General features: G+C 39.4%; 1 protein-coding gene across 1 annotated transcript in view; it reads left to right on the top strand.

Annotated features, from left to right (window-relative positions):
• The first annotated feature begins 5629 nt into the window (after positions 1-5629).
• The window catches only part of LOC126483722 (Golgi phosphoprotein 3 homolog sauron), a 48152-nt gene continuing 39208 nt past the window's right edge, over positions 5630-14573 (top strand). The window contains exon 1 of the mRNA XM_050106825.1: positions 5630-5969. Coding sequence (XP_049962782.1) covers positions 5775-5969 — 195 coding nt within the window. The 5' untranslated portion in view covers positions 5630-5774. The remainder of the gene's footprint in view (positions 5970-14573) is intronic.

Here is a 14573-nt window from a genome sequence, read left to right as displayed (position 1 = left end):
AACATAGTGATACTCTGGGCAGGACTCTAATGCCAGGCCCTATATCTATTAAACACCCAGTCAGTAATGAATAGGTACCAGGAAGTTGTTGGGCAGTCAGTGGCGCCTACAGCTGACCACTGTTTGCATTTGGGCAGGTGCAGGGGATACTGCACTTTTTAGTCTGTTCTCCGAATCTTCTGTGGTACATGAAGGTTGGCAGACCACTGTCTGATATGGACTGAGTCGAGGAATGGCTCCTAGATTACCTGCGGCTACATCCTGTTTATTGACTATGGGCTCCTCGTGACATCAATGTCTGCTCAGTGCATAAACTTTGGTGGACAGACCATTGTAATCTGCACATGAGACGGGAATGGTCACAGACACACCACTACCAGACGTTGCCACAGTACTAACCTGTTGGTTCAGAGCAATGGCTTCTCGGATGCTGCTTCTTCCGCAACAGCATCCAGAGACACCTCTGTCCATGATGCAATGATCGCTTTTACCTGCAGCGGCAGATGGCCTTTCTATAGAGTCCGCACAAGATTGTCAAGTACTGTTCCGATATCCCCCTTGCTTGGGAAATGGCCCAGGTACTGGGATGGTTTTCTGTCACCTATGTCTTCCTGAGTCAGCACTTGTCTGATACGGTCTTCCTGCGATGCTGCAACTCTACGAATAAGCTCTGACTTTAATCTTCTGAATGTGTTCTCTGCTGCTCGAGCCAAACTTCGGAAACATAGCATTGATCGAGCTGACTTACTGTTAATTCAAATTTAGTTGCATCTGCTATAATTCTGGCGTAGCAAATGTTGGCCCTGACCTGGGCAAACCAAAGAACTGGATTAAGCAGCTAAAGCAGTAGGAGGTGTATGGCCAGTCACGATACTTCAGGCAGTTCCATCCTGTAATCAATGCTGCTGCTGAGCAGTTTCTCAGCACTGACCACATCAGGGTCACCACTAATGGGAATATTAGATCATGTAGTGCTACCTGTACTTAATAAGTGCTCAATCACATGCTAGAATAGGCTTGAACAGTTTCATTAACATGAAGTAATAGAAGGGAAAGAACTAGTTGCTGTACGTGACTTGTCAATATACAGCAAGCGAAGAGCAGAATAAACATAAAGTAAACAAGTTACAACTCAAGGAGTAAGTAATAAACATTAACACAGTGCTCCAAGCAGTGGACATGAACTTGGTGGCTCACGCCATTCGTTTGTCACCACACATTCACTCAACTCGTGCCACAACTGCATCTCTGGATGGCGCAAATGGAGCTAATGTGTGTGACCACAGCAGTCAGCATGTGTAGTTGTTGCTACACTATAATATCATAGTCAAGTTCATTTCCCTTGTAGAGCCCCTTTGTATAATATTCATTTCAACTTCTTTTCTTTGCTTGGTACTCACCATCTGCACTGTTAATAGTCATCCTCCCCCTGTTTCAGTCAAATGTTGCTTACTGCTGCCACTGAAACTTTCTACTTAATGCTGACTGTGAACCTCTCAGTAATCTTAATCTGGAGAAAAAGCCACCATCAATGGCATGGTGTTCAAAAAAAAAGTTGATAAATTCCAAAATTAAGATGACACTGATTGCCTTTTTTCAACAAAAATGACTTGATTCATCATGAATTTCTGTACAGGGGAGGCAGGGAAGATGATGAACACCACAGCACTGACTGACACTTGGTCTCCGAATTGTATTGGTAGCACCAGGCCTCATCTCCTAAAATAACATGACTATTGAACAACGTGAGGCCACAGTACTCTGACTGACTGCACAACAGGCATTTGTTGACAGTTTCCCATGGCTTTATGACTGATGTCAAAAGTGTATAGTTGCTAATGGTGATTACTTGAAGGCCAGTGTAGGTATTTTGTTTGCAACTCTTGTTTCTTTTATTCTATGAAACCATTCACCAAACTTTTCAGATACACCTCATATATAAATGATTTAGAGGTCAATATGAGCAGCCCTCTTAGATTGTTTGCAGATGATGCTGTCGTTTACCATCTAGTAAAGTCGTCAGAAGATCAAAATCAATTGCAAAATGATTTAAATAAGTTACCTGTATGGTGCAAGAAGTGGCAATTGACTTTAAATAACGAAAAATGTGAGATTATTCATATGAATATCATACTAAAAGGAATCCATCATCAAATTTCAGTTATGTGGTAAATTACACAAATATTAAGTCTGCCAATTTAGCTAAATACCTACGGATTACAATTACAAGGCATGCTGTGGAAGGGTTGGTGTTATTTTGAAACAGTGTGTAGTTTTCTTCCTGTGATATAGTGGCATTGAGAGTGGACTCACTTGATCGCTCTTCATTTTGCAGACACGCAAAAGAAGGAAATAAGTGACCACATTCTGTTGACCTGCCTTCCCTCACACTTCTACCCTTGACATTTGCTCTCTCCCACTGCCACCAGTTACATCCCCAGAACACAATGTACATGTCTCTACGTACTGTATTTAGATATGGTACAGTCATTTAATAGTTAATCCTTCATTTAACCATAAACATTAATTTGATACCATTAAATGTTTTTAATAATTTATATTTTAAATCCTCTGCAATGCAGGGATTATTAGTTTTTGAGAAAAAAATAACTCTTAGGGGTACATTATCAGCCACGTTATCCCTGTTATGTGTTGCCAGATGTTTTCCATAGATTTAGCTGTCCACAATATTGTGACTACTATAAAAATTAGTATTTTTTCAATTTGTTTTTAGAGACCTGCTGATGATAGAAAGCTAAATTGTGAATTATACAATAAAGTGTGATCAAGATAGAAAATATTAATAAAGTGAATGTGTAGCTTTAAGGTGAAATAAATGTACACAAGTTGTTGAATAGAAAATGAAAAAGTAAAATAAATGGGCATATATGTTTTCATTCCTTATAATTACAGTAGGGCCTATTCTGCTGCATACACTGATAAAAAAATTGTCTCTTCACACTTCATTATTGGTTCTGCAAATTACATTTATTACCTTATTAATCTAGTACTATTAATTAAGAATGTGATGTTAATCTCAAAACTGTGGTATCTGAAACCACGCATTAGTTTCAGAACCTATTTTGGACAGAGAGACTTGAATAAGCAATCTTACATTTTTATTATAAATTTTGGTTATGCTGTTTACTACAATCACCCTGAAGTTGTTAATACCATGAACTTAAAAAGGTTTGTCATCAAATATGAAACATGAAAAACAACTGTGATTGAAAATCATACATCCCAATACATATTTATTATTCATCACTCATCATTTTATGTCAGTTAAACTGACCTACTTTTTACAATGGAGCCAAGTCTATCTAATGGAAATCAGAGAAAAACTAAGTTACCTCAGCTTAGTTCTAAAGTTGATGAATACTAATCGCAATATGTTCCTGTGATTTTGACGCAAACAACAGCATGGAATGAGCAAATGTTACCAGGAACAGAAAGAGAAAACCAATCCAAAACAGCACAGCAGCTGGATCTTCAAATGGTTTAGCAATATGACTGTCAAAAATAACAATCAGGTAGGTTCCCAAATCATTGACTGATGGAGAGAATAGAGTGAAAGGGCCATGCCTAATCACCATACATATTCGTCTGAGGAAGGGGAAATCGCTTTTATCAAAATAACAGTTTAATCTCTCTCATCAGAAGCATCTCTTCAACACCTTTAAGAAAAGAGTCCCTTGCAGGAAAACAGAAATCATCTGTCGGTATCAGTCTCTATCATTCTTGTGTAAGTAACAATCACAATACTACTGTCAACCTCCATGGATTATTGATTGGCATCTTACCTGTACACACACCTTACACTTGGCACTGATAATGCTAAATCAGGACCTGCTACAAGAAATAACCAGTGATGTGAGCACACAGGTTGCCAGAGGAGGAGGGGCAGGAGGAGGAGATTAGTGTTTAACATCCCATTGAGAACACTTGGATTAGGGATGGATGGGGAAGAAAATTGGCAGTGCCCTTTCAAAGGAACCATCCCGGCATTTGCCTGAAGTGAATTAAAGGAATTGGGAAAACCTGTATCAGGATGGCTGGATGCAGGTTTGAACCATCTTCCTCCCAAAAGCGAATCCAGTGTGCTAACTACTGCACCACCTCGCTTGGTACAAGGTGCCTGACTGGCAGGATTGTGTCATGATGGAAGCCAAAATTTTCTTTACAACACCAGTATTTAACTATTAACCAATTATTCAAATTCAACAAGATGCCTATTCTGGTTTTACATACAGGTGGGGACACTGTGTATACTGATTTTTAAGTGTGCCTTATGCCACACAATGACAACATACCTTGGTTAAAAAGTTCTTTACCATTTCTTTTAACTTTATTTCTTTTCCAGTAGGTCACTGGTTCACTTAGGACACACCAATAAGGGGACCACAAAATCTGAATATTTCATTATTATCTCCAATTTTACTATTTATTTGGTACCAAGAAAGGACGCTATTGATTTGTGTACCTGACTGAATTGTGTTTCTGCTTTGTGAGTCCAGTCATTTATTTATTTGTCACCATTCCATCTCCTCCTTTGTTTTGCATAAACTGTCCAAAGTTTTATGACTTTCCTCTCAGTAAGACAATACGTAATGCCATAACAAACAGCAATTTGTTGGGGTAACACCTTCTGAGGAGTAATATAATGTCACAATGCATCACACAGACGAATTTTGTGATAAGTATTCATTATACAAAAGAAAGAAATTACAATTACATGCAGAGTTCACGCAGACATTAAGTTATACTTTGTGGGTACAATATCTGTTTCACTGAGTATATTAACCACAAACCTACAGTATAATCATTCAATGAAGAAAATTGTTAGGATCAATTCATTAGCTTTTAGAATAATAAAAATAATCACTAACATAATAATACAAGGAAAAATAACTGCGGTAGTTTTAACTGAATTTTACAGTGGTACAGAAAGGTGTGACAATCACAAAACGTCTGGTAGACAGTAACAGCAGACTTCTCTCTACGCATACTTAGTTCTTTCGTTCTGGACATTGCTTTCTACAACGCAGAGTAATAACCGTGTGTGTGTGTGTGTGTGTGTGTGTGTGTGTGTGTGCAACCTTTGTTGTTTCTGACACATTTCACATACATTTTATCGCGAATTAACGAACTAATTATGCAAACTAAAATTGTTAACAAAAGTTCATGTCTGCCGCGAATAATAATAATTTTTTTCATTTATTTTTACTGACATCATCTCCGTAGCTTATAAAATTTTGTTGACAGCAATGAAGAGCCTGAAAGGCGTACTACTTCAGTTCTAAAAGCGAAAAGTAGACGTCTAAAAACAGTTACTATTAACCTACATCATCAAACTACAGATTTCAGTACCTCTTCTGAATAAAGCTCTTCGTTCCAATTGCCGATCCTTACACTTGAGGAATACTTTGGTCGATCCATAATTTTGATAAAAATGAAGGCTACCACTTCTGACAAATATGTAAAGCCTACATTTCAAGAGTCATGAATATTACCAGGAAAACAGGCTAATCGTCTGGCGTCCACGACAGCTGATTTTTGTTCGTTGTTGCCTGGCAACGAAAATCTCTACACCCCTTGCAGTGCATTCTGGGTTCAAGGCTTCGTAACATCAGCAGCCGCCATATTTGTTAGACGTAAAGGAGTGTGTAGAGAGTGTTACACATGTCAACAGTAGACTGATGACGTTGAACAGCTAGTAAGCTCTCAGTTGCCGTACAACTACCTACAAAATCTTCAACAGACAATCGCTAGAAATGCATCGAGGTGATGGACTTGTGCAGAGACGGAATGTGTCTCGTGAAAATGGAGAAGGAGTGTCAAGAGATAACATAGATTCAGATGACAAGAAGTCGGGAGACCGAGATGACGACTTGGAGGATGGAGATTCGAAAGAAACAAGACTTACTCTTATGGAGGAGGTTCTGTTATTGGGGCTCAAGGATAAAGAGGTGATTAAACTGTGTGTGTTATATCAATATGCTATGTTAAGGGACAGCTAATGAGAAGTTCTGATTAACTTTTCAGTGCGATAGCAATCTTAAGTTTACAGTGAGAGTCACCATCACACTTCCCAGGCCCTCATTCGTTTTCAGTTTATGGCGTACTAAGTGGTTATTACAAAACAGTATGTTTGGCGGAAGTAACGAAGTTATGGCTACTTGCTTGTTACGAAGCATGTGTAATGTGCGTATTGCGTTAGCTTAACGCTGTTGCCTTCTTCGACGTTCGTTATTATAGTCTTCATGTATAAAGCATTTCACTAGACATTTTTGCTTTGCTGGGCAGCCATCTAAGTCTCATCATTGTGACGAAGAGTATATTTCTTCCGTAAAATGTTTCGTGACAGGCCACATGCGTGTGTGACATCAATTCTGAGGGGGCGGGGAAGAAATTTGCTGGACAGTTCTGTATGTCCATGTTGTGCTTTCAAAATCGAGATAGTAGATTTATTGGTAAAAGGAGTCATTGTCGCATGAGTTGCACACACCATACGGATTTGAGTAACACGACCAAAGCACAATTATATTCAGAAAACTGGTTAGCAGAAGAGTGGCATTAATGTCGTACAATTGGCAAAAACGATTGCCCACATTTCGATATTGCTGTGCACTACATTTTCGAACTTTAATATTATGGAGTTGCTTTTCTTGCGTGCCCTGAAATTGCTTCCGAAATACGTAACTAATGAAAACAAAATGTGAATTTCACTTCGGTAGCTAACGGGTATTTACGTAAATGAGAGGCACAACTTAAGGATTGATGAGTGAGCCTGTCAACTCTTGGGTGAACTGCTTCGTGCATGATATATTGGTACAATGTATCATATCATACTCGCGCATTTTCCATGAACATTCTGCATTGTGGAATGGGAGGAAACTGTAATATGTGCTGCAAAGATAAATACTTTTTGCCACGCACTTAGGTGGCTTACAGAGTATGGATATGTTATGTAGAATTGGTCAGAGCAGTTAACCAGAACTTCTTGCGCAGAAAATTGTTTATTCTGATTTCACCAGTGCAATAGCATTTGAGTACTGGCACTCTTTATTCTGCTTCCTACCTGTACATAAAAACTGTCTTCTATATAGAAATGATGATGTTTCAGCTACTGTTTGTCAAATAGTGTACACTTAAACCCCAACATGTGTACATGTTCATGTCTAAAGTTAGCATCAGTTTAGATTATATTGCTTGAAAACGGAGTTGGGCATTCTGACTACTGCTACCAGTATACTTGTTGCCTCATGAAATCATCCATTAGGCTACAGTTCAGAAGGAATGACTACAATACTAGAAAAAAATGACATTGATTTATGCCACATTAAGGTTGTCTTTAACACAAATGCTGCAAGCAAAATTTTTGATCACTGACTGGTGCCCATTGATAAAAAAAATGTCTGATAGACAACAAAACCAATTTGAAAATAAACTGGAAAAATTTCTCTTTGCCAACTTCTAATCCATTGAAGAATTTCTGTTATTGTACTGTGTAGGCTAAAAACTGGTGGATAGGAACCACTACATAATTCACATCTGTATGTTTCATGTAAGCATATTTAGAAAATAATTTGACTTGTTCCACTTCATAACAATTTATCATACAAAGAATTCATGGAACATGAAACTACCAATAACACTGCAGGAAAGTATAGCACATGCTGGCTCTATAGCCATCACAACTAATCTACCACCAGATCCCCTTTCTGAGGAGATGCGTTGCATTACGTTTGAAACAGAAAACCAACAGCAGAAACATTGTTTTGCAAAGACTGATACAGCGCAGATGGTCATTGTACGAGTCAAAAGACATTTATAATAAATGAGTAACTTATTTCTGTAAGGTAACATATTCACTTACATTGTAGAAATACTTCTCAACAGGAAAGATTTTAACTCTGGTCTAAAAGCCATTTCCTTCTCCAATCTCTTTATGAGAGTTGGGAGTGCATTATAAAGAATGACACCAAATGGTCCGCTTGTTTTATGTGGCGGGAACCACAGTTGTGAGTATTATAAATGTGGTAATCTTGAAATCTTAGTCCCAACGTCAACTTATATTGTATATGTGAAAGAAGGGTATAAAAAGCAAACCTAGTTTTTTAAGTAGGGGCTTGCAGTAAGCCCTAGCAGAGCTACATGCCAAGATTTGAATAGCCCTTTTCAGTAATGTAAAGATTTCATGTAATTGACTATTAATTTTATCCCAGTAGAGTATTCCACAAGCTGTAAGGGGCAGGGAGTAACCAAAATAAGCCATTCTAGCTCTGCCAGAAGAAAGTAGTTTAGAAATAATTCTCTGAGCAAAATATGCAGAACTTAGTCTCTGGAAAAGTTCAGTTCAGTCTTCCCAATTTGTCTTGATCAAGATGCAATCAGAAAAGTTATGGGCAGTCGTATTGCTGCCCAGCACCAGTTGGAGATCTTGGTTTTCAGTTATCTTCTCAGATTGAATATAATTTGTTTTCTTCACATTAAGGTCAGCCTGGTGGCACTGATTTTATGATTAGAATGCATTGGTGTATAATATACAACCTGTGATCTATTTTGCAAACTTATTGTTTTCTATCCATTTTGTACCCATTGCTTGCAGCTTGAATGTGTACAGAAAATTGCAATAGAGATCAACATAAATATTTCCACACTTTTTATTGCTCATGAAAATCACTCATTGCATGTTGTACCACCACACAGAGAGACCTTCAGAGATGGTGGCCCAGATTGCTGTACACACCGGTACCTCTAATACCCAGTAGCACTTCCTCTTGCATTGATGCATGCCTGTATTCGTCATGGCATACTATCCACAAGTTCATCAAGGCACTTTTGATCCAGATTGTCCCGTTCCTCAACGTCGATTAGGCGTAGACCCTTCAGAGTGGTTGGTGGCTCATGTCGGCTTAAACAGCCCTTTTCAGTCTATCCCAGGCACCTTCAATAGAGATCATGTCTGGAGAACATGCTGGCCACTCTTGTCGAGCGATGTCATTATCCTGAAGGTAGTCATTCACAAGATGTGCACGATGGGGCATCCATGAAGACGAATGCCTCGCCATTATGCTGCCGATATGGTTGCACTATTGGTTGGGGATGGCATTCACGTATCGTACAGCCTTTACTGCGCCTTCCATGACCACCAGCGGTGTACGTTGGCCCCACATAATGCCACCCCAAAACATCAGGGAACCTCCACCTTGCTGCACCCGCTGGACAGTGTGTCTAAGGCATCCAGCCTGACCGGGTTGCCTCCAAACACATCGGACGATTGTCTGGTTGAAGGCATATGCAACCCTCATTGATGACGAGAAAATGATGCCAAACCTGAGTGATCCATTCGGCATGTTGTTGGGCTCATCTGTACCAAGCTGCATGGTGTCTTCGTTGCAATGATGGACATCGGGAGTGAAGGTGTGCATCATGCAGCCTATTGCACACATCTTGAGTCGTAATGCAATTTCCTGTAGCTGCACGAAAAGCATTATTCAAAATGGCGGTGTTGATGTCGGGATTCTTCTGAGCCATAATCCGTAGTAGGCCATGGGTGGCCTGAGTGAGGCATGTCATTGACAGTTCCTGTCTCTGTATCTCCTCCATGTCCCAACAACATTGCTTTGGTTCACTCCGAGATGCCCTTGTTGAGAGCCCTTCCCAACACAAAGTAACAATGTGGACATGATCGAACCGAGGTATTGACCGCCTAGGCATGTTTGAACTACATACAACACGAGCCATGTACCTCCTCCCTGCTGGAATGACTGGAACTGATCAGATGTCGGACACCCTCCATCTAATAGGTGCTGTTCTTGCATGTTTGTTTACATCTTTGGGCGGGTTTATTGACATCTCTGAACAGAGTGACTGTGACTGTCTGTGATACGATATCCACAGTCAATGTCTGTCTTCAGGAGTTCTGGGAACAGGGGTGATTCAAAGCTTTTGTGCATTTCATGTGTGTAATCTAACACTGTTTCTGTGTGATAGGTTTGAAAGCCATGTTGATTATTATTCAGTAGATTGTTATTTAAGTACTTAGTGATTTGTTTTCCATTAATTTTTCAAGTACTTTAGAGAATGCTGACAGGAGTTAAAATGGCTGATAATTCTCAAATTTATTCCTATTACCACTCTTGACTTCAGGTGTCCCTTTTTAAATTTCTAATCTATATGGAGGGAGGGGACACTCGATGAATAATAGATTTAACAACGTGAGCCATGGGCTTTGCAAATATGTGAAGCAGTGTGGCACTGGTGGATCATCTAAACCTGCTGACATTTTGTATTTGAGGCTTTTAATCACCTTTACTACTTCGTGTTCACTAGTTGCAGCTAACTTCATGCTGTATGCAAGTGTATAATACCTAAGTTCACCCTGATTTGCGAAATTTAAGATGTGTGTTTGGGAATCATTTATAAAGTAGTCATGTATGTAATTTTACTGCATGGTTTCGTCTTTTACGATGTCTCTCGTAGACTGGGATTTATTGCCTGACGTTCTTATTGTGCTGTTGTTCGATCTTTCCATTTGAGAACTGAGTGTTGTTAAAATCCTACAGGAATGCCTTACGTAATCCAGGAAATAGTTTTAGTTATCCAACACGAATGCACTCTGGTCAGTTTATTCATAAAACACATTTCAAAATTGGATATGAATATTGAAGAGAAATCATCATAAGCATTGTTAATACCTGGTTGTAAATGCACTCCTAACTGTCAGGATTTATTATTTAGGGTTTCGACAAAACCAGCATTTTTTTCCACAGAAAAATTTCTTCTGTAAGAAACAAGACTGTCCCTTTCTGTCACAGATGTAGCTGGAATTGTAAGGATGAGGGGGCATTGTGATCAATCATTATAAAATTCATAGAGCACCACAGAAAAGAGCAACTGTACAGCTACTTTGAGAACAATAAACTAATTTCTTCTTTGCTAAATGGCTTTAGGCCCTGTCTATCCACCACTGAAATTGTGGAATCGTCTGTAATGTCAGATGTTTCAAAATATTGTGTGTTACCCTCCTTCATCTGAGCAAAGCACTTGACACTGTATGAGATGATACTTCAATATCGTTTGTGTTTTCCATGTGTTCGTTGGGCACTAAGGCAAATACCAGAATGGTTCCTTATCATGGCCACAGCTGACGACCTGTCCTTTCCCCATAGTTTGTGTCCTATCTTTATAAAGTGTGGTATGTATGCTGTGTTTTGTATATTTTGATCTTTTGATTTACATTGTATTACCTCGATAAATTGAGTATCATTGAGAGATGATCCTTGAATGAATCTAGGTGAATAAAACAAAAATAACTTTGAATTGAACAAAATGGTGTCAAGGTCATTGATAGTATCTTTAATTGAATCATATTTCTGTTAAATAAATGTTGATAGATTGCCCTGTCAGTTATAACAGGAATACTGGGAGATTCTGTCCTAGATCCTTTTTCTTTTTCTACTACAAATGAGTGATCTCTCTAGTTATTTGCTCTAAAAGCTAGAGATATGTGCTGATGATATAACACTTTTAATGACTGATCAATGTATAGATGAAGTGAAAAGGGAAACAATGGCAATAGTTGGCAAGTCTGCACAGTGGCTACACTGAAACAGTAATATTAAACAAAACTGAAACTATATACATATTTGTCCATAAAAAAAAGCACTCTGTCTTCAGGCCACAAGTGGCCCACCAGGACTATCTGGCAGGCATGTCATCCTCAGCTGAGGATGTGGATAGGAGGGGCGTGTGGGCAGCACACCGCTCTCCCAGTCATTATGATGGTTTTCTTTGACCGGAGCCACCACTATTCAGTTGAGTAGCTCCTCAATTGGCATCACGAGGCTGAGTGCACCCTGAAAAATGGTAACAGCGTGTGGCAGCCTGGTTGGTCACCCACCTAAGTGCCTGCCATGCCCGATAGTGCTTAACTTTGGTGATCTGACGGGAACTGGTGTATCCACTACGGCATGGCCATTGCCATATTTGTCCATAAACTGGGTGAAAAATATGAGTGTAAATCTGTCCGGGTACTAAGAATTCATTTGTACCCACAATTGAAGTGGAATGTACACAGAGCAGTTGTGCATTGAACTATTGCAAGTGATGCATTTACTATGCGAATCAAACCGTGTCAGTAAGGAACAGCTTCTATCTTTGTACTATTGCTGCCACACTCACTTACCATATGGAAATATCCTATGGGGCAACTCTTCTATTGCAAAAACAGTGTTGTGTGTCAAAAAAGAGGCAGTGAAAACAATTAATAGAATTACAATCATTCATGCCGGCCACAGTTGAAGAAACCAAAAACACTAACAACACTTTCCTTTTACATTTAATCCTATCTCCTCTCAATGAAATATCAACCAGAAGCTTTAGTTTGCAAAAGTAAGGTCCACAGTTAAGGAATAGAAATAATATAGATTTAGAATGCACTAGATTAAATAAATATGCCAAAATAGTTTTACATATACTTGTGTAAAGCTGTATAATAAGGGATGATCAAAAAGTTTGCTATTGATCTGATGGAATTACATTTTCTTGGAGACATATGACTCTCATCTTTATCTTCGATAAGAACAGAAGCTGAAGCAATTAATTAAAATTTGTGCCATTACGTACAAAGCTGGGGTGCTATTCCAGTGTTGGAGAACCTCAGCAATTCGTATGATTTAGGAAGGGGAAAATGGGCTGAAGGGGTGATCTGAATGTTATGTATGGGAGGGTATTGGACAGTCCATGCAACTGCGGTACAAACAGTTCTACATTGGTGGTGTGATCAGCATATCTGCCTAGTAAGCAGGCTACCTGGGTTCAAGTCCAGGCCATGGCATATATTGTAATTCATTGCTTCAGCTTATGTCCTTATCGAACAAAAGTTGCCATTCAAAGGCCATACAGTCCAGAATTGGTATGTCGGCTGGGCAAAATTGCCATGATCATGGAGACAACCATCTCACCAATGAACTAAGTTAATGGTACCTGTTTGGTAAAATAGCGTGGTTGGCTGCATGAAGTAGTCCATAACTGTCTGCTGCACATCCTCATCCCACAGGAACTGTTGACCCTTAAAGGCCTTTTTCAAGGTACTGAAGGCAGAGTAATCCCATGGCAAAAAGATGAAGGCTATACGATGGGTGCTATTGTCTCCCATTTGAGTTGGGTGAGGCTGGCCTCCCAGATTGAACAGCATCTTCTGTCAAATTGTGACTGGCTCAGGACTTGATCATTTCACAGTGGTGGTTATCGACAGACATGCTGCTCCACACACATTTTTATTCTCCAGTATATGTCTACCGATGTTTGTCCTTTGGTGCCTAAGAAAAGAAAAAGCATGTTGGTCTTGTTTGGATGCATGTGGTAATAACTTCACCATTGTTCACATTTCAGCATTTGCTGCACACACATCAGAAAGACACAAATACTACATAAATGCTTTGCCTACACGTTGGTGAATGTATTTGTGCATCGGAGTTGCACTACATTGCATATATGCTTCAGGAACGCCCTAAAATGGAAACTTTTTGGGCGGCTCTTGCATGAACTGCCCTGACAATGTGAGAGCTACCATACAATGTCTTTGAGGGATATATACATGGAACCTACTAATCAACAGCTATATTAATGAGGTTCAAGGTGTGCCCCAAAACTAATGAAATATATTTTCTTGCTGTGCCCTAAAGGTCGCAACATGGTTGAGCCATTTGAGGTAGATTGCACCCTAGGTCAGTCTGCTCTGTGCGCCAGTGGTGTCAGGACTGCTGATTTAGTGCGCCTCTGTTATGAGACCACCTCATGGCTGATACTTTGGAAAAATTTTGGGAGATAAAGTTCTGCACAAAACTTGACAAAAAGCTGCAGAAACTCGTTAAATGCTGAAACAAGTCTTCAAGAAATCTGCTTTTTTGTATGTGCAAGTTATGAGAGGGATGAAAAAGTTCACAGGGGACCAAGAAGGGGATCCCTCTGCCAGGCAATTAAATGTGATTTGCGGAGTGTCTGTGTAGATGTAGAAGTAGAAGTAGATGCAAGCACTGACCCTCGCTCTCATTGTCCATCAACAAGCCAGATTGATTAAAATGTAACTCTTGTGTGGTGTTACTCGATGCTGACCTTCGAATGAGTGTTCAGCTGTTAGGTAACATTTAGAGCATTCTAAAAACATCACTTTATCTAAAAATTGAACATGTGGGAGGTATGTACTGAACTGCTCCTCAAACTGTTGATAGATGAGCAAAATGCTAACAGTGTGTTCGTCACAAGTGGACTGAAGAAATGTGTGGAAATTGAACCAGATTATTTGAACGATGATGCTACTGGTGAAAAAAATGTAAGCATTTCAGTCCAACTAGAGACAAAGCCCCAGAGTGTTGAATGACACACCCTGGAATCCCTGAAACGGAAGGTGAGGCTAAGCAATCCAAATTGAAGGCAATTTTTGATAGTCTTTTTTGATGGGAAGTTTGTGGTTGACAAAGATTTTACACTTCAAGAGCAGAGAACTGTTAACACTGCCCCTGTGTGGATATTCTGGGAACATTGTTGTAAAGGGTTACCTACAC

Source organism: Schistocerca serialis, chromosome 6, assembly GCF_023864345.2.
Source record: "Schistocerca serialis cubense isolate TAMUIC-IGC-003099 chromosome 6, iqSchSeri2.2, whole genome shotgun sequence".
NCBI lineage: Eukaryota > Metazoa > Arthropoda > Insecta > Orthoptera > Acrididae > Schistocerca > Schistocerca serialis.
This window is presented reverse-complemented; position numbering and strand designations above follow the sequence as displayed.